Source organism: Petaurus breviceps, unplaced genomic scaffold (assembly GCF_028583685.1).
Source record: "Petaurus breviceps papuanus isolate PSGF00001 unplaced genomic scaffold, PetGlider_PUasm1.0 140, whole genome shotgun sequence".
In the NCBI taxonomy this organism is placed as follows: Eukaryota; Metazoa; Chordata; class Mammalia; order Diprotodontia; family Petauridae; genus Petaurus; species Petaurus breviceps.
The window spans coordinates 46,166,872-46,187,234 of record NW_027185698.1 but is presented as its reverse complement, the minus strand read 5'-3'; the positions used below and the strand labels follow the sequence as shown (position 1 = coordinate 46,187,234).

The 20,363-nt window shown below is 42.1% G+C and overlaps 1 protein-coding gene across 4 annotated transcripts in view; it reads left to right on the top strand.

Moving 5' to 3' along the window:
• Positions 1-14,757, top strand: part of UVSSA (UV stimulated scaffold protein A) — a 102,306-nt gene extending 87,549 nt beyond the window's left edge. For all 4 annotated transcript variants that reach the window (XM_069071441.1, XM_069071449.1, XM_069071458.1 and 1 more), the window contains 2 exons: positions 10,007-10,196; positions 13,630-14,757. In XM_069071441.1, coding sequence (XP_068927542.1) covers positions 10,007-10,196; positions 13,630-13,723 — 284 coding nt within the window. In that variant the 3' untranslated portion in view covers positions 13,724-14,757. The remainder of the gene's footprint in view (positions 1-10,006; positions 10,197-13,629) is intronic.
• The last annotated feature ends 5,606 nt before the right edge of the window (positions 14,758-20,363 follow it).

The following is a 20,363-nucleotide window of genomic DNA, read 5'->3' as shown; positions in this document are numbered from 1 at the left end:
CTCCATCAGTTTGAGATAGACTGGTAAATGTGTTCATGGGAAGTATTAGGATTGATGACATGGTATTTCTACATAAGGAAGAAACATATTGTAGAAGGACCCTGCTTCCTAGATTGGTTTGATTATTAAACATGTGGATCTTTCCACTCAGGTTCTATTTTTTTTTTTTTGCCTTTTCAAGGACAATTGGGGTTAAGTAACTTGCCCAAGGTTACATGGCTAGTTTTTGTGTGTGTGTGTGTTTGTGTGTGGGGGGGTGTTAAGTGTCTGAGGCTGGAACCAAATTCGGGTCCTCCTGACTCCACGGCTGGGGCTTTACTCTAGCCGCCCCTTAGGTTCCATTTTCATGGCGAATTGAACATAAAATTGAACATTAAACATGAGCCTATGCTTTACTTCCTGGAAGTAGTCTCATTTTTCCTTTAAGACTGGGTCACGGGGCGGCCAGGTAGCAAAGCGAGTAAGAGCACCGGCTCCAGTGTCAGGACGACCTGGAGATCGAATCCCGGGCTCAGACACTTAGCACCCACCCAGAAACACCTGGCCATGTAACCTTGAGCAAGTTACTTAACCCCAATTGCTTAGGGGCGGCCAGGTGGCTCAGCGAGTAAGAGCACCGGCTCCAGTGTCGGGATGACCTAGATCAAATCCGGGCTCACCTAGATCAAATCCAGGCTCAGATACTCAGCACCACACTCAGAAATAACTTTCTGTGTAACCTTGAGCAAGTTAACCCCCTATTGCTTTAAAAAAAAAAAAAAGACTGGGTCACTTTCATTTCCCTGTGCTAACCCACCTTCTATACAAACTCTGTCTCTCTTCCCCTCTCTCCCTTTTTCTCTTCCTCCATTTCTCTCTCCCTTTCTTCCTCTCTCCCATTCTCCTCCAGAACCCCTCCTCTGACACCTAATTGTATTATGGACATTCTCAAAAGCTATTTCAGTACAGTCAGCTTCTAATACCTCCTGTCAAGTAAGACAGGCTTTGAGCACAGTGATGGACTGTTGTCCAAGGACTAGCTGAGCTAAGTGTACGGAGTCTTACTTGTCACCAGACAGTTGGTCACAGGGTAGCATTTTTCAGCCACTTCATGAATTCATGAAGACTATCTCCTAGAGAAGTTATCATCTGTGTTGGTGGAGAGAAGCCCACCAGTGGGGATTCACAGATCCTTAAAGTTTGGTGTGTTGTTGTTGTTTTTGATGAAGCAGTTGAGGCAAGAGAAGTTAATTGACTTAGCCATAGTACTTACTTAGAAACTAACCTCATTTCTTCCCAGTAAGACACATTATCTCTTAGCCCGCCTGTGTCAAATAGAGTTCCACCCATTCTGGAGTGATTTTTAAAACGGTGATTGGTTCAGCCATTAACCATCCTGGAGACAGGTTTTCAGAGGATGAACAATAACAATAATGAGCCATTGTGAAATGTTGACTAATTCCCAGCAAATGAAGTTCTAAATCCTTCGTCTGGCTCAAAGGGGAGATAGCCGCATGGCTGCCTGCCGAGACCATTCAGGTAAGAATGTGCAGTGAGAGGAGAGACTTCGTGCATTTGGCTTCTTAGCAAGTGTTCAGAGGCAATAAAAGTGTAGTTTTCAGAAACCTAATGAATACATTTCAACTTCGAATCAAAAGCAGAGAGCTGGGAGGGTTGTTAGGACAAAGCACAAAGCTGGAAGAGATCCAGGGATCACTTTAGTCCAAACACAGGAGTCATTTAATAGATGAGGAAACCGGACTTCACTGAATGGGATCAGCAAAGGCAAGTCAGCCTTTAACTCGCACCTTCTCAAGACTGTTTTCCAGCCAACAAATCTGAATCAGCAAAGCTTAAATCACATTAAATTGGTGAGTGTTAACTCAGTGTCTTTTGAGAATATAGCTAAATATATGTTACAAAAGTTTTATTTCTTTTTTTTCCCTAAAGGTTGGAGGAAGTAGAAGGGAAAGAAAATAGATTTTTGTTCATTGAAAAGAATTAAATTTTTTTAAAAAGAGAGAAAATGCAGCTAAGTTGATTCGCTACTTGGTAGGATAAAATACACTTAAATTCATTAGGTACTTGGAAACCAGAGCCTTGAACTTCTGCCCTCTTTTAAATGCACAGACTTCAGTGTGTGAATTGCTTTTGTAGTACAGCCTCATCATGTGACATCATCCTGCTGTTGGACACTTGTGAAATATCATCCCTCCTCCTCATCAGCATCAGGAACCATTAAAGGGAAACAATGTGTTGTTGTTGAGTCATTTCAGTGGTGGTCCACTCTTTATGACTTCATTTGGGGTTTTCTTGACAAAGATACTGGTGCAGATTGCCATTTCCTTTTTCAGCTTATTTTATAGATGAGGAAACTGAGGCAGACAAGGTGAAGTGCCTTAGTTTAAGTGTCTGAGGCCAGATTTGAACTCAGGGAGATGAGTTATACCTGCACTACCCAGCTGCAAAAAGCATGAGATTGAGTCTGAGGGCCGAACTTTGCTTCCCAGCTTTGTTGTTTCTTGCCAGTGGGCCCTTGGATAAGTCCCTTCCCTTTACTGGACCTCAGTTTCCTCATCTGGAGAATGAAGGGTCTGTACTAGACAAATTCTAAGGACACATTCATCACTAAATCCCAAATCGACTTATTAAACATTCTGTGGAAGTCCAGGTACTCAGCCTTACGCTCTAGGTAATACCAAGTAATGTCACAGATAAATGGGATTCAGAGACAGAAGGGACCTTTGAGATAGACTCTCCCATTTTGTAGATGAGGAGAATGAGACTCAGGCGGGCCCTGGACCTACCTTAGATCACACAGGGAGTTAAATAATAAAGCCAGATTTTGAAACCCAGGGTTAGAACTCCAAATCTGCTCTTTTCCTACCATCATCTTATGTAATTGTGGAGGTCAGGTCACCCCATTCATTGCTCTTTAACCTCCATGTGCCTCAGTTTCCTCAGCTGTAAAATGGGGATATTCACAGCACCTAACTCAAAGGGATTTCACGAGGATAAAATGTGACAATATTCATAGAACAAGCTTAGAACAGTGCCTGGCACCTAGTCAGTGCTACAGAAATACTTATTCCCTTCCCTTGCCTTCTTCAGTGTTAATGCTTTAAATTCATAATATATCATTTCCCCTATTTGTCTATTTGGTGTGTAATAAGAATTTAATCTTTATTTTATTGGAAGAATTTTTCCAGAGGAAAAATTAGACTTTTGGAGCATGATCTCAGCACTGCTTCCTTTGCTCTGGGCTCCTTTGGAAAAGAAATTCCATTTTCAACCTCAGGTGATATAATGGAAGGGAAATGCAATAATGAATACACTGGGAGAATAATAGAGTTCATGGGAGTCCCCGGTCCAGTTTCTTGAGCAACAGTGCCACGCTCTGTTCTTTATTTGTCATAATTAGTGACTTCTCTGTGTGTATGGGAATTCTTGGTCTAAAATATGAGATTTTAACTAAGTGCCCAGACAATGGTCTGTGAAACCCTGGGTCTAAAACAATGCCCCGTGAGGGATTACTCTGACCCTGCTAATCTGCAGCGTTCATCCTTCCCCAAGAGTGTGCACGGGGCAGCAAATTAAGTGCCTATTTTTTGTGTCAACCCTGAAGAGTATCTGGTTTTTCAGCCCTTAGTGACTTGTTAACAAACAGGTATCGGGACAAGCGAGGAAGGCAGGCCTCTGGCCAGTCAGATGTGAAATAGCATCTCTTTACTAACTACAGTATTGATTCCCGCCTACCCTTGCAAACTGTGTAATTTTCTTTTCCCGGCTGCTAAACTCAGTAACAATGTATGAAGAGCTTTAGGGGCCCATCAATGCTCAAAAAGGCTGCTCTTCCCTGCCAGTCTATTGATTTTTTTCAAAGGCTTTTAAATTGCTCCTTCATTTTACTCCAATGCTCATTTCGTCTCTACTGGATGCGGGCATTTTTTCGTTGTGTTTAAACAATTGCTCCATTCACTGGGTTCTTAAACTGTGACGCCTTCTTATTACTGGGAGATAAACTGTTTAGACAGTTTTCCTTAATCTTGGATTAATCGTTCCTGTATCTGAATTGTGCTCCCCGGTATTCCTTCACTTCAGAAAAATAAACTTGGCGAAGTCTTCTTATCTGTCAAATGTATGTGTTGTATTCCCCGGGGTGTTTCTTTTCCTTAACTTTTGCTTCACAGCTTCATTTTCTTTCTCCTTCTATCTCTGTGTTTAAATCTGACTCTTAATTTTACACATTTAGCCACGTGCACTTATGGTATTAATGCTGGTCCAATGAGAGTGCCTGGAGAAAGGCCAGGGCCATTCTCAGCATGCATTAATTTTACTTCCATTCAATTTAACAAACATTTATTAAGTACCTACCCCACACTCAGAGAGCTTGGAAGTTATTGAAAGCTAATGTTTTACATCAGGAGCTAATAAGTTGATAATATTTATCTCCTGGTCTATTTCAAACTGTGCCCAGACTTATGGGGGTTTTCTTGGAGTTGTTTAGCATTGGGCAGGATGGATGTGGCGTGATTTGAGATTTGTTTTGCTCTTATAGATTGTATGGGACAACAGGGAGAGATTTCTTCTCCTGCCTCTGGTAGTGTAATCTCTTCTTCTTTCCTCTGTGGCATATGGATCTCAGGGGGCCATATGTTTCTAGCTTAGGACAAATGTATATTTAAATTGATTGGATAGGTAGGATGTTGTTTAAGGGAATGAAAACCCTGCTTTTCAAATATGTATTGATTGTGTCCACCATTCATCCTCTTTCTCTGCACAGCCTTGGCTGATAGAAGTTAGCTATCTTTAGGTTAAGGGTGGGGAGGACGGTTATCTTTACTGTAAATGTAAGTCCTGAGACTTCCTTTAGCCATCTCTTTTGTCCTGGTTCTGCTTAGCCTGGTGATAGACGCCAGAATATCTCACCATTCTGAAGCTCGGTGTCTGGGAGTGACCATATCAATTGACTGTTTTTACTGTAATGACCTATCACTTCAGTCAAATAAAGAGGCAACTCAGCTTCCACTCCTTCAATAAAGCCTTCCCTTAGCTGTGACTTATTCTCATCTTTATCATAATTATTCTCTTACTAGACTGTAAACTCTTTGAGGCAAGGCCTGAATTATTTTTCATCTTTGCATTCCCAGCCCAAAACAACTGCAAAAAAATTTAAATTCTTAAAAGATTCTGGGATTTCACTGGTATGGATTCACTCAACTTCGCCAGTATAGTATATACTCTCTTTGTATGCCCTCTTAAACTATCTGATTCTTGTCTGTTATTTTGCACAAGTTTTCTGCCTAATCCAAATACCTTCCCCTGGTTCTTTTACTGTCTTAAGGCTACTCACGTGGCACTGTTATCAGTTACCTCTCACTATCAGTATATGACCAGTCCACTTCTCTTCCTGGTCATCCATGTCCATGATCCAGACATCTCAATGTCTTGGCAGAGACTGTGCTTTAGACCTGGAGTGCATGCCCTCCTCATCTCTCTCTCTCTCTCTCTTAGAATCCCTAGTTTCTTTCAAAGCTCAGCTTAAAAACTACCTCCCATATAAGTTCTTTCCTGATCTTTCCATCTGGAGCTATCTCTAGTCGTCCTGATCCATATCTGGCCACTGGACCCATATGACTCCAGAGGAGAGAGTGAGGCTGTGACCTTGCCCAGCCCTCCCTCACTTAACTACAGTTCACTTGTGAGCCATGACATCACCTTTTTTTTTTTTTTTAAAGCAATCGGGGTTAAGTAACTTGCTCAAGGTTACACGGCCAGTTATTTCTAGGTGTGGTGCTGAGTGTCTGAGCCCAGATTTGATCCCCAGGTCATCCTGACACTGGAGCCGGTGCTCTTACTCGCTGTGCTACCTGGCGGCCCCAATGACATCACCTTCTGATGAGAATGAAGGACAAACAATAATACCAGCAGTCTGACCTTCCTACTCCCAACAAAATTACCTTACATTTATTTGCACATATTGTGTAAATAGTTACATGAATACATGTTGCCTCTTCTAATTGAATGTTAGTTCTTTGAGATCAGAGATGGTTTAATTTTTTTTCTTTGTATACACAGTGCTTACCACCAGTCTTTGCACATAATAGGGAGGCACTTAATAAATACTTGTAGATCAATAACATCTGTTATGCCATCTCTTGTATTCAAGTCATTTTGGGTAATATACTGTATATACTTTTATCTTTCAAATCATTTTGGGTAACAAACTATATATACCTGTTTTTATGTTTCCATTCACCTTTGGCATGATTCGTAGTAAGTATTTATTATGTTTATTGAATATGACTTGGTTAAAGGCAAATATAGTATACTTATCAGATTATTTGTAAATGAAACAAAGCTGAGAAAGAGTTTATAAGTTGAATGATACAGCGGGAATTAAAAGTTGTTTCAGCAGGCTAGAATATAGGGTCAAATCTCCAATGAAATTTGATAGGAATAATATAAAATCTTAAATTCAGTTTACAGAATCAAACAAGTCCAAAATGGGGGAAGGTTTAGCTAAACAATAGTTCTTCTGAAAAAGATATGGGAATTTTAGTGGACTGAAAAGAAAGCTAGACATGAGTTGACAGTATGATATGGCACTCAAAACCCAACTAAGGCTGCCTTAGGCTACATTAAGAGGGACACAATGTCCAGCACTAGGAAAGTGATAATCCTACTGCCCTTTACAATCCTGGTCAGATCATATCCAGAGTATTATATTTCATTCTGGGAGACATATTTTTGGAGAGATATCTATAAGCCGGAAAGCCTCCATCAGAGGGTGTCCAAGAATGATAGTGTATCTTGAAGATTGGTTAAAGGAACTAGAGAATATTTGTCAGGGCAGAGGACAGGATAGCGATATTTGAGGGGTTACCATGTTGAAGAAGAATCAGACATGCTCTGCTTCCAGAGAGCAAAAGTAGGATCGCTGGGTGGAAGCTGCAGAAAGGCAGATTTAGATTTAAGATAAGAAAAAAACATTTGAATAATTAGAGCTGTTCCAAAGTAAACTGGGCTGTGTGACGTATTTCTTCTTTACTGGAGTTTTTCTAGAAAAGGTTGAGTAACCATTTGTTGAGATTACTGAGGAAGGGATTATTGTTCAGGAATTCGTTGGGTTAGGTCACCTTGGAGATCCCTTCCAACTCTGTGATTCTATGAGTAATTAAATCTTTCTTTGCCTCAGTTTTATTATCTGAAGTCCAAGGGACCATGATAGCTTGTCAGTGACCTTCCTCACTGGGTGTTGTGAGCTCATTATTACATGCACTTAATTGGATCCATGATGTCATCCCCATGGATTCTCCTTTCCCACAGAATGGACTATAGTCTAGTCAGAGCTTCTCATTCTGTGTGATTCATGTCCATGTGCTCCCATTAGTTCTCCATTTTGCCTTTTGGGAGATTATGGTCTTTTATGACTCCTATAGCATCACTGGGAAGAGTCCTGATGTTTAAAGAACTGTAACTTCCCAAATGAAATGCAGCCCATTCCATTTTCCCTATTTGATTCATTCTAGGTCTAGCTAATTCTCTCTCTGCTGTACCTTTTTGGGATATATGTCCTGACATACTAACTCAAAGCCACTTGTCTGGACATAGGCATTCTATATTCATTTTTTTCCTATGTGGCATATTGGACTGATCTCTTCTGGATGATTATACATCTCATTGAGGAACTGTTGCAGTATTCTGGGGCTTGCAGCGTTCATGCCAATGTCTTCTACAGAAAGAAACATCTGAAAAACCTAACTGTCTATAGAGAATCCTTCTGCATTTAGACTGTATCCAAGAAAGAATTGGCAAATATCTGTAGGAAGCACATATACCCACCTTGACATTAATAATCAAAGGACTGTTGAATGGGAAATTTTGTATGACCTTAACATATGAATGAGAAACAAGATGCTGGAAAAGAGCCTTTAAGGTTTCTTTTTTTCTATTATGTCAAATGCTTTTTTTTTTATCATCAGCAAATAGTAGGATCTTATAGTCTCTATCTTTTAGTCAATTGTGTGACTACTAAAAATATTTTTGTAAAACCTGCCTGTTTCTTGCTTTTAGATATCAGATATCTTCAATACATGTGTAGATCATTCTCATAAAAATTTCAGAGATGAGAAAGTAGGCATATGAACAGTTAATGTCCTCTTGATTAACTTTTTGATGACATGACGATCATGTTCTTGCTTTTTTCATTCATTTAGTATCTTCTGTTCTTTCAGTTATATTGAATAACTATTCCTCGATGCTTCCAAATTTGTGTCAGCTCCAGAGTGGATTTCTTCTGAGTCTACTAAGTTTGTTCCAGCCACTTTTCCCATCATTATACTCTTGGGTGTGATTTTCCTTTCTTCATAGAGCACCTCAGAGACTGAGGTGTTAGACGTAGATGTGGTTCCTGTGCCTTCAATGATGAAAATAATTTGTTATCGAAAAACTGACAGATCTGTTCCATTTTCCACTTATTTGTTATCCTTTTTCAAGAGTTACCTATAAATGTTCTTGAGATAATCAGATGAAGCTTTTAAAGACTCATTTTCCCCTCCACTGCACTTTGCTATTTCATGAAATGGTACTGCTTGTAATCTTCCACTATCTTCCCCTGTAATGTTTTATAAAGGAATTTGTATGATAAACTAACGTGGCCATTGGCTACTATGTCTTTTTGGTTGACGAAGAGGTCAGGTATTTACTGGATGAGGCAAGTTCTGGGCTCTTTTAGCCTCGTCATTGTTTTAATTGCTTTGCATTGGTTAAACTTCTGTAGGAAATGGTGATAATCTCTGTCAGCATCTTATTTTATCCATCTCCTGTTTTTCAAAATCAATAACTTATGGAATATGGCAGAGTGCAGCTGTTGTAGTTGCCCATTGTATCTGCTTATCTTTATTTTTCTCATTTGGAGTCGCTCTTGACTTTTGTTATAATAAAAATATTTCAGATTACACGTAGCCCATTATTTACAAATGATTCTTAAGTTACTAACAGGTCATTTGCTGCCTGTTAAGATATAATTAATTTCATTCTGTTTTCACTATGTCCAGCACCTTTCAGCTCTTTTATTATAGAAAGTATTCATGATATATAAATGTTAAGCTTCAAAGTAGTCCCGAGGCCTCTTAATCTCTTTTGTTTCATCCTGAATCATATTTTCCAGCAAATCTTTTGCCCTCCTCCCCAGTGACTTGCATTGAAGTCAGCATTTGCATTGAAGTCAACAAATGTGTGTGTGTATACTTATATTTTTGCAAGATCTTGTTGAATTCTTTGTAGAATTTCTTTCCTTCTTTGTCCTTTGTAACAGATGTTAGTATAAAAGTTGTAATTTTCTTCTTTCAAGATGAGATGATCATGTCTCATGAAATGACATTTCTTATTGCCCTTGGGCATGTGATGTAACCAGTCCTGTCATCTCTTTTGTTAGCTCTTCAACCTATCCTTCCAGTTAGCTCTTGTGTCCTCTGACTTCATATATAGCAAGAATGGAGTCATTGACATTGTTCAGTCCTTACAGTGTGATTATAGACTCAGTGGTCATTGGACAAGGATCAGTCAGCAAACAGACTTACTGTTAAGCACCTACTGTGTGCTAGGTACAAGATCCCACATTCCCAGTACTGATGATTCAGTAACTGTTTATAGATGGGCTGACACCTGTGTGATTCTTCGTACTCTGCCTGATTTTCTTGGCCTCTGTCCCTGTAGGGGTGGAGAAGGCCACACCTAACTTCCCTTTTGTCATTTTTTCTCTTTCCAGGGTTGCTAAAGGCTGAATAATTCATCACCCAATAATGGCCATCCTCCTGGTGATGACTTGCATAGCAGGTGCAGTCCTGTACTTGACTAAACTTGGTCCGTACTTGAAGGCCCTTCAGCTTGGTAGAGCCTGTCAGAAATTGTGCCCTGCTGAATGGCCTTAGTGAAGCCACCATGAGGCTTTTTGGAGGCTTTGGGAGATAGAAGAAAAGTAAATACAAAGTATTTTTCTAAAGCACTTATTTCCTTTTAACAGAGTGGCAAGATGTAGAGTTTATGAAGGAAGTTGAAGCAGCTACTGGAGTGGACCTTGGCTCTGCCAGGTACAGTAAAAAAGGAACAGAAGGGAAAAGCAAAGGAAAGAAAAAGAAGTACCCAAATCTGACTGATCTGAAGCAGCAGGTCAACACGTCCAGGGCGAGGATTGGGAAGAAGGTGTTTGACAAGTAAGTGATGTCTCCCCCCACCAAAGCATGCTTCTCTTGCTGGCCTTGCTCTCTCTCCATGGATGTCTTAGAGTCTTATTGTTCAAGGCAACCTGGGTTTGGAATCAGAAGATCCTGTTTAAATATCAGCTCTGCCACTCTGTAGCTATGTGACCTTGGGAGAATTGTTGCTTCTTTGGATTTAGTTTCCTCCTCTATAAAATGAGGACAGTAACCTCAGCCTTGCAGATTGGTGGCTGTTTTCAGAATCGGATATTGAGGAATGGAGAAACCCCAAGCAGATGTGACCCAAGGAGCCTTCAAAGATCTGAAAAACTCTTCCATGTGGAAGAGAGATGAGGCTTGTTCTGTTTGGCCTCACAGGATCCACAGGAGGAAGTCTTGGGGAGGCAGAAGTTGGCACAAGGAAGAACTTCCTAAAACTGAGCTGTTGGAAAATGGAATGGGCTGCCTCACTCTAGCTCTGAGGTTTTGGGACCCTGTGTCTGCAACTGCACTTTGTGAATTATCTTCAGAGATCATCTGTGATCTACTTAATAAGGAAAGGGAGGAAAGGGGAGTGGAGAGGGCTGGGCCTATGATTTCTTTGGTCTGGGAAACTTGCCAGTGAAGAATTTCCTCTGCGAATGGAGGTGAGCTCTTTCTCAGCAGCCTGGAGCTTTGGAGAGAGTTGTCTGGATTAGTAAGAAGTTAAGTGACCTTGCCTTATGTTTTATTCATTTTAAATTTTAAAAATGCTCTAGCCACCTGTTCTGTCCATTTTTTAAATTTCTGACCTTTGGTCATGAAATCTCTTCGCTCTTATATGAAGAAATTATGGGGCGGCAGGTGGCACAGTGAATAGAGCACTGGCCCTGGAGTCAGGAGGACCTGAGTTCAAATCCAGATTCAGACACTTAACACAAAAGCTAGCTGTGTGACCTTGGGCAAGTCACTTAACCCCAATTGCCTTACTCCAAAAAGCAAAAAAAAACAAAAACAAAAAACCAACAAAATAGAACAAAAGAAATTAGTAGCCAGAAAGTTGGAATAACCAGAATGATTTACCACCTGTTCTCTTCCCTGTCTCACATCAAGAGGAGGGCTTTAGCTAGATTGTAGTCCTCCTTGCCATTGACTTTGAGCATACATGTGGCCATGGTTTGATGGAGAAGGGAGCAGTAAAGGAGGTGACGACCCTGCCGCTTGGGAATCAGCGTGATGTTCCCCTGCCCACAGAAGGGGTGTCAGAGCTGACTCAGCTCTGCATGGGTGCCTGGCCTTGAGCAGAGCCCCTCGTCTACTGGAGCACCCACTGCCCCAGCAGCTCCAAGGATTCGTTTTTCTCCTCCCTGACCAGATTTAGAGTGTCAAACTGCAGAGGAGCTGTGGCTGCAGGGATCCAGAAGTCAGCTGAAAGTTCTCCATTTTCAAGGAGTTTATTTTAGAATATTTGCTGATTTACTGATGAAGAGCCTGCCATAGTGGAAAGAGCCTTAGACTTGGAGGCAAAGGACCTGGGTTCAGATGGGGGCAAGAGTACTTTGTTCCTCCAGGGGATTCACAGTCTCATTGTTAGGGTTATTTTTTGCCCAGGCACACACATCGTAACCCTCTAGCCACCTTTTCTCATAGATCTTGAGGCTGAGAGAGCAGTTATTAAGCATGTACAATGTATCAGGCAATATGCCGAGCACTTGGGATTCAAATGAGGCCAACAAGGCGGTTTCTACTCCAAGACGCTCCCGTTCTAAGGGGGAGGACAGCAGGGAGCTGTCAAGGGGAAGTTGTCAGAACAGAGTTTGGAAGCCAGAAGATGAGAGAATGTGAGTGAGGTGAAGGGTGCTCTCATGGTGGGAGGTACCTGTCAGGACAGCAGGGTTTTAGGGGGGAGGCTTCTCCAGAAAGCAAAGCAGCAGGCAAGGAGGAGGAAGAGCAGGAGCAAGAGGAAGAAGAGATGGAGGAGGAGGAGGAAGAGCAGGAGGAGGAGGAGGAAGAGCAGGAGGAGGAGGAGGAAGAGCAGGAGCAGGAGGAGGAAGAGCAGGAGGAGGAGGAGGAAGAGCAGGAGCAGGAGGAGGAAGAGCAGGAGGAAGAGGATGGTGCCTGGGCCATTTCCTCACCACCAGGCAGTACTTGAGCAGTGTACCTGTTATTTCTGCTCCTGCTTCGTGGCCTAAACTTCCTTTTCCAGATAAACCGATGATATCTGCCCTGCCCCCGCCCCAGGCTGTTGGGAGGGCACAATAAGGTAATGAGTGTGAAGGAACTTCGTACCTGTTGGCCTGGTACCCGCCTAAGTAAGTGAGAGCCAAGCACCAAGCACAGTGTGATGCTGGGTTGGAATAAATAAAACATGAACTTGCTATTCCTTTTCAAAAAACATAGTTAAATGAAAACTATTTGCATATCACAAGAGCTAATTTTGTTAACCTGACAAATTTGTTCTGCATTATTAGTGCAACATTAGACCTGATGAATAATGACCTGTCTCTCCCTCAGTTTTTCTGCAAACCTTCCTAAGGATTCTTTCATATGCAGGCATCATAGTTTAGTGGAGAATGCAGCAGACCAGGAGTGAGGATGCCTGGGTTCAAGCCAGGGCTCTGCAACTGATGCCCTGTAAAGCCTAAGCCTTTGTTAGAGGCAGGCTCAGAATGAGTGGCCTCTCAGGAAAGTCCCTTCCAGCACTTAGTATTCTGGGATTCTGGTACTCTCTGCCCGGCTGGGGGGGGGGGGTGGGGCGGGGGGAGGTCGCAGCCTAGCAGGTCAGCTGCCCTCTCCAGAGCAGACCCCTGTTTAGGCTGGGGACCTCTTCTCGTGGACTTGCCTGTGCCAGACACAAGTGTTCAGATGTGCCCATGGCTATGGCCTCAGAGCTCTGACTCTGGTCAGTACCCTCCTTACTTGAGAGACTTACTGTGTTTTGGACCCAAAGAGGCTTCACGAAGTGTAATCACCTTTACCAGCCTGGGCTCTGGATGAGCCTTTTCAGAAATTAAAGTGACCCTCAGAAGAGGAAGTTTTGTCCCCTGCCTCCTCAGTCTCTACTGCTGAATCTGAAAGCCATTCCCCAGGGTAGTTCAGACACTGGGGCAGCCTCGTGGGGACAATGCATGGCCTCCCAGAGACATCTCTTGGGGAGGGGTGGCCCTTATGTGGACATTTGAGGGCAGTGGAATGGGATGCATAGGGTTCTGGCTTTGGTGTCAGGAAGCCATGGGTTCAAATCCTGCCTCAGACACCAGTTATTTGACTGGGCCAGTCATCTAACCTCTCTATGCCTCAGTTTCTATGTCTGTAAAATGAGGGAATTGGACTGGATGGCCTCTTGGGCCCTTCCAACTCTCAGTCTGTGATGTTATGATTCTTACCCCCTGTGTCTCCCATTCCCTACACCTGCTCAGTGTATTCTATGACTGACTCTTCTGGGTCACTTCCTTTTTTTTTTTTGCAGAGGAGCAATGAAAAGAGTGATAAAGGCTATGAATCGTATGGACCAGAAGAAGCATGAGAAGTTTGCCAACCAGTTTAACTACGCATTAAATTAAGTTGTTTCCAAACTGATCCCGGAGGAGAGGATACAGCACTCATGGAACTAGAACTAAGTGTTTGTGGAAGCTGCCAAGACCTTCCTTTGGCATCTCCCACCACATGGGCTCTGCCCTGCCTCTCCCAGCTAGCGTATCAGCTTGTTCCATCAGATAACTCTTTGAGATTGGGTGATGAACATGGCTATTGGCACTAACACCAGGGCCAGAAACCATTGTGTGTACTTAACAGCAGCTGGTGGCTACTTGGACTTGACAGGAAACAATGAGCTTTATGGAATGTCCTGTACATATTCTAATTAAGATTCTGGGGGATTTTCCTTGCTCGTGGGCTGCTGCAGTCAACTCTCCTGGTGTTTGGGGCCTGGGTTGGGCTGTTAAGCTCCAGCGAGTGTGTGGATGTCCATTGATGTGAGTCCCCTGCTGAAGCTCTTTAAATCCTGCCCGCCACAGTGGGTACAGTCCCTGGTGCTACCCCGTGCTTGGGCTGTGCCAAGCATGGCACAGAGAGGGACTGCCTGCTTTTAAAGGGGTGCACTGGAAATAAATTAGAATGTGGCTACATCAGTTCTGAGTCAGTGTTGGGGCCGGGCTGAAATGAATTTGTATTATGTTACACAGGACCACTTTTGTCACTGTGATGCTCTTTATGGCTGTCCTGAGCCTTACATGAACTTTAAATTATTGTTTGTAATAATAATTATTAGTATTAACTATTATAGTTAATAAAAACTATGGTTAACATGATTTTCTCATTGTATGTAATGCATAGAAAGTCCTCTTGGCATAATGTTTTAGGATGAGTCATGGAAGGCAGGAGATTTGGGTTCAAAACCAGCTCTACAATTAATTTACTATGTGATCTTGGATAAGTTGCTTTCCTTCTGTGGGCCTCAGAATCCTCATCTGTAAATTACATAAGGCAACTTGATGGGCTCATAAAAGTCCCTTCTGCTTCTGTCGTTCTGTGTGGGGAAAGTACTCTGTAAACTTTAAAGTACCAGAGAAATACAAATTGTTATTTTTTGTGGTGTTAGTCTATCTTTTCTCTCTTTTAAATTGTTTGTGCTTCTGGAACCCTTAGAGATGTGGAAAAAAAGCTTGTCCCTTACACTGACTCAGAAGGCCTCTGCCATCCCCAAACTAACATGGAACTTTGAAACAAGAGACTTGACCCCGAAGCTTATTAGCTTCGGACTCTATACCTGTTCCCTCATCTTTCAGACATGGACAATATCTGTACCCCGACAGTAAACCACAAAATGCCAACCTGATGAAAGCTATGACCACTTTTATTACACATAACATTAGGTGCTGGGGACCCTGTGCCCGAGTGCAGAGAGCGCTGGACTTGGAGGGACGCTCCTTCCAGTCCTGGCTCTGCCGCTTCCTATTTGTACGACCTTCAGCACCTCCACCTCAGTTTCCTAATCTGTAGAATGAGGTGGTTGGACTAGGAGACCCCTGGGGTCTCTTCCAGGCCTAAATCTATTGTTTTGTGACAGACTAATTTACGAAGCTCTCCCTGAAAGAGAGGCCTCTTGGGAAATTCTGGCTCCATACAGAGAGCAGTCACAGCTAATAAGCCAGGGGCTTCTCAGTTTCCTCATTCACCTTTTCCATAGTCACTGGCTGGTTATAAGTCAGGAAACCACTAGGGGGCATTGCAGTGAGTGACCAGGTGTTGCTTTCTCTTCATGGAAAGTGTAAATCGAACTTGCATGACTTGATCAGAGTTTAAATGCCCTGCAAAGAGTAGCAGCCTCTAAAGGCTTGCCAACTATGAGTGATTGCATTGGGAGAGCCAGCTCTTTATACTAACCTGATGGCACATCTTTTTTTAAATCAAGTCCCATTTGCCTGATTGCAACAGAGTGTAGTAAAAAGGAGCCCTGAACACCAAGACTGGACATAGGTTTGAATTTGAACTCTCCTGCTTCCAGTACATGTAACCTTGGGCAGATCACTTCCTCTGGCTCCGTAGTCTCAACCTCTGTTTTCTCATCATAGAACAGGGATAATAATGGCACCCACTTCCCAGAGGTTCTGGGAGACTCCAATGAGATACACAAGTAAAGCAAACCTCAAAGTGAGAGCTATCATTATTATTAAAACGAGAGGACAGAGTTGACCTCCTTAGTCCTTTCTAGCTCTAAATATCGGACTCTAGGCTTCCAAGTCTCAACCCTTTCTGGAGCTATGATTTCCTTACCTACAAAATGGAAAAGGCTGGACTAGATCAGGGGTTCTTAATCTGGGGCCTGTAAACTTTTCTGAAAAAATGTTTTGATGATGACTGTCAATATCATTGGCATCCTTCTGCAATCTTATGTATTCTGTTTTATACATTTAAAAACCTTGTTCTGAGAGGGGTCCCTAGGCTATACCAGATTGCCAAAGGGGTCCAGGACACAAAAATGGGTTAGAGTCTCTGAACAAGATGGTATCCAGGGTCCCTTCCTCTTCCAGACCTTTTGATCTTAATTGATCCATTTTTATGACTAGATTTTAATACCTTGGGTTTGCTTGAAATAAGCTACTTGTTCTTTTTTTCAAGGACTGGGTTTCTGTGCTGCTAATTACATACCTCACCGGTATAAAAAATGAATTTATTATAATTCCTTCATCTGTAGAGAGACCCTTAGAGTGGGATCCATGATATCCTGATTGTTTTGATCATGCTGCTTTTCTCCAGGGACTTCGTAACTTTTGTTCACCATCCCAAAAAAAGGTTTTATGATCTTCTAACCAGCCATACCTGGATTTAATGTCCTTGCAATATGGTCAGTCTTGCATATCTATGTCAGGAGATAGAGGTAGAGGAGTGGAGGGGAGGAAGGTCTGTCGAGGCAAGACTGCAGTTGTGTTTTGGTCAGAGAATCACAGAATCTCATAGTTGTCTTTCACAGACTGAGCAGTATACCACATACAGTTTGATTAATGATTCTGAAGGAAGAGAAGGAAGAAGGAATTGAATGCCAAACATCCACCAAAATGACCGCCCTAGGACTTGAAGATAATAGCTAGCATATATACATATATGCATGTGTATGTATGTGTGTGTATGTATGCATATGTGTCTTGTATGTGTAAAATATGTATGTATGTGTGTCTCTGTATCACAAAACAATAGATTTAGAGCTAGAGGTTACCTAGTCCAGTCATCTCATTCTACAGATTAGGAAACTGGGGATGAGTTTCTCAAGGTCATACAGATAGGAAGAGGCAGAACTGGGATTTGAAACAAGCATTCCTCCAAATCCAGTTTGCAAAATGCTTATCTCATTCAGTCTTCATAACATCCCTGTGAAGTCAGTGTAATTATCACCTCCTGCCCAGGATAACACAGCTAGGAAGCATTTGAACCTAAGTCTTCCTGATTCAAGTCCAATGCTCTATCCACAGTGCCATCTAGCTCTATGAACACATGGCCCTCTTTTCCTCCTATCCCATGTCCTTCCTTGGGTCATAACTTGCTTTATAATTTGAGGTTCCTTCCTGGCAATGGGAAGAAAATGAGCATGTGTTCCAAAGTCCATCTTGGTGTTTTTTCTGTAGAACACCAGAGCTGAATGAAAGGGCCCTCAGAAGCCATTGAGTTCAACTCCTCTCTAAGCAGGATTTCCCTATTATTTCGGACAAGTAGTCATTCACACTCTACTTCAAAACCTACAGTGATGAACTTTCCTGGTCCCCCACCCCACTTCCTCACACTACATCATACAAGGCTTTTTTGAAGGTACTGAGGGTTCATAGAATCTAAGAGCTAGAAGATACTTCAGAAGCTTTCTAGTCCAACCTATAGTTAAGAATTCCCTGAGCCTCTTTGACCAGTGATCATCCAGGCTACATTTAGAGACACCTAGTAGTGGGGTGTCCAAGTGAACACACCAGGAGCCTTTTCCAAGTTGGAGGAACTTTGGGAAGATTTTCCTCACATACAGCAGAAATCTGCTTCCCTATCACTGTGCTTTCTTTAGGTTTTTCCTCCATACACAAGCAGAACTTAATTCCTCTTCCATCTGCTAGCTTTGCAGGTATTTGTAGATGTGTTCTCCTAAATCTTCTCTTCTCCAGGCTTAACGTTCCCAGATCCTTCAACCAACCCCAATAGGTCTTGTTCTTCACTATCCTAGTCTCTTTACTTTGAGCTTGTAAATGTTCTTCCTAAAATGTGCTCAAAACTAAATACAGTATTTAAACCGAGAAAACTAAGGAGGGGATGGGGTGTGATCACTGTCTTTTGGAGCACTGCCATCAAGGAAGAAAGGACTGAGTTTGTTCCGGTTAGTTCCAGAAGGCAGAATTGAGAGCGGTGGGAGGCAAATGGAGAGTTTTGACTTAGCATAGCAGATATACCCTAGAGAGGAACAGACTGCTCCAATTTGGAAGGTAGCAAACTTTCCATCACTAGAGTTTTTCAAATGATATCTGGGTGATTGATTGTCAGGGATATTGTAGAAGAATTGTTACTCAGCCAAGTGTTGGACTTAGATAAAGTCCCTTCCACCTCTAAGATTCTGTAAGTCTATTGAATCTTCCTTCACTGAGTGAAGTCTCAGGCTCTCCCATTCAGTGACATACCAGAGTTGTTCTCCTGGCCTTCACCCTTGGTGTGGGAGCAGTCTGACTCCTGATACCAAGGGTTAAAGGAAAGGCTTCTTATCCAAGAGTTTCAAGGAGGCGGTAATTAGCTTGGCCCCAATGAGCACTGAGTTAGGGATTGCCTGCAGTTACATCCAAGAGACTGTGGAGGATCTAATTCAGTTGGCACTCTTAATTTGCATAATGACAAGGTGGTGGCATTCCATTTTCCATTAATTTGCTATATTTATAAGACCACAGTGAACTCTACCTATTCTGGGGTTCTCTAAAATCTTGATAAAAGGCACAATAAGCCAATCTGCATGGATTCCAAATAGAACATAGAACATCAGAGGAAGGAAAGGACCTCAGAACTAAGAATGTCAGGGATTGGAGGGACCTGGGAGTGCAACACAGAATGTCAAGAAAGTACCCAGCAGCATGGTAAAGAAATCCCAAAGACTATGGCCAGATGAGAAATGAAGGGATAACTGGTCTGAGAGCCTTCCATAAATGGAGGTTCTGGGAGGAGCTCATTGCTTTGCCCTCCAATCAGGATTCCCAGGCTGTAGGGAGCTCATGAGTGTGATGAATAGTAAAATGGATTTGATTGAGGTTCCTGGGAGTATGATGGAGAAATACGAAGGAGTATAGCCAGGTATATTCCTTTGAAGCTTCAGAGCATTTTGTACCCTTTGTGAATAACCAGGGAAGGTGGAAGCTCTCTGAAGAAAAGAATTGGGTTCTCCTTAACATCACCCCTGAGAGCCTTGCATACTGTTCTTGGTCAATAAATGCTTGCTGAATTGAAAGGTGCCCTTGTGTCTGGACAGCAAAGGATCCAAGAGTTCAGGGGGATCAGAGGGAATAGATCACCATTTATTGAATTGAGAACTTTGGTGTTCCAGGCCAAATGGAACTCTGTGAGATAATTTCCATAATGGTTACATTTTCTCCTCTAAAATACTAAATATGACAGGTATATATAAAATACTTATGATATTTTGGTGTCGAATTAGACTTCATTTCTTGTCTCCTCCACCAAAATCCAACTATGATCTCTTATCATAGCATGGAGATGTGTCCCTGAACTCTCCAGGGCAATGCCAATGGTGAGTAGGCTCAGACAGGACCTCCATGATGGAAAGGCTTGGAGAACAGTTGCAAAAAAAGAGGAACAGAGCAAGGAGGACAATTTAATCAGTAGTCATCAGTCAGTGAGTAAGTATTAACTAAGTGCCCACTATGTGCTAGTTCTAAGTGCTAAAAAAAAAAAAAGGCAAAAGACCTAGAGCTTCTCTAGGATCCCACAGTCTAATGGGGGAGACAACATGAAAACATCTATGTACAAACAAGAAATATGCAGAATAAATACAATGACAATAACATAATGGAAAGCAACTTGGAAAGTCAAGAACAGCAAAATAACCTGTTACAGGAGGCTGATGGTGCACATGCTTCCCTCCTCTTCCAGAGAGGTGCAGACCCTGCCAGTGGGTGAATTTGTTTTGCTTGACTGTGCTTTTTGATCCAAGGTGCGGTTTTTGTTTTTCTTATGAGGGGATTTGTAGGGAGGAACAGTAGTGATTTTAAAGACAAAAAGAAAAGAAAGAAGAGGGTGCTAATGAAATATCTTTTAAAAAAAACATCAGAAATAAAAAGTTCGGAAGGAAATGGAAAGGAGGGCAGTTTTGGTGCTATTATATTAATTTTAATATACTTTTAAAAATACATTTTTAAGAGAGTCAGGATGGCATAATGGATAGTCAGCCTTAAAACCAGAAAGATCTGAATTCAAGTCTTGGCACTGATCCATATTAGTGGTGGGAGGCTGAGCAAATCACTTAATCCTTCAGTGCTTTTGGCAATGCTTTAAGAATAGATGATTTGAGGAAGGGCAGCTACGTGGTACAGTGGATAGATCACTAGCCCTGAAGTCTGGAGGACCTGAGTTCAAATCTGGCATCAGGCACTTAATAGTTGTACGACCTTTGGCAAGTCACTTAAATCCAATCACATCCCGCCACTAGCTCTATTGAATACATAGGCATACATA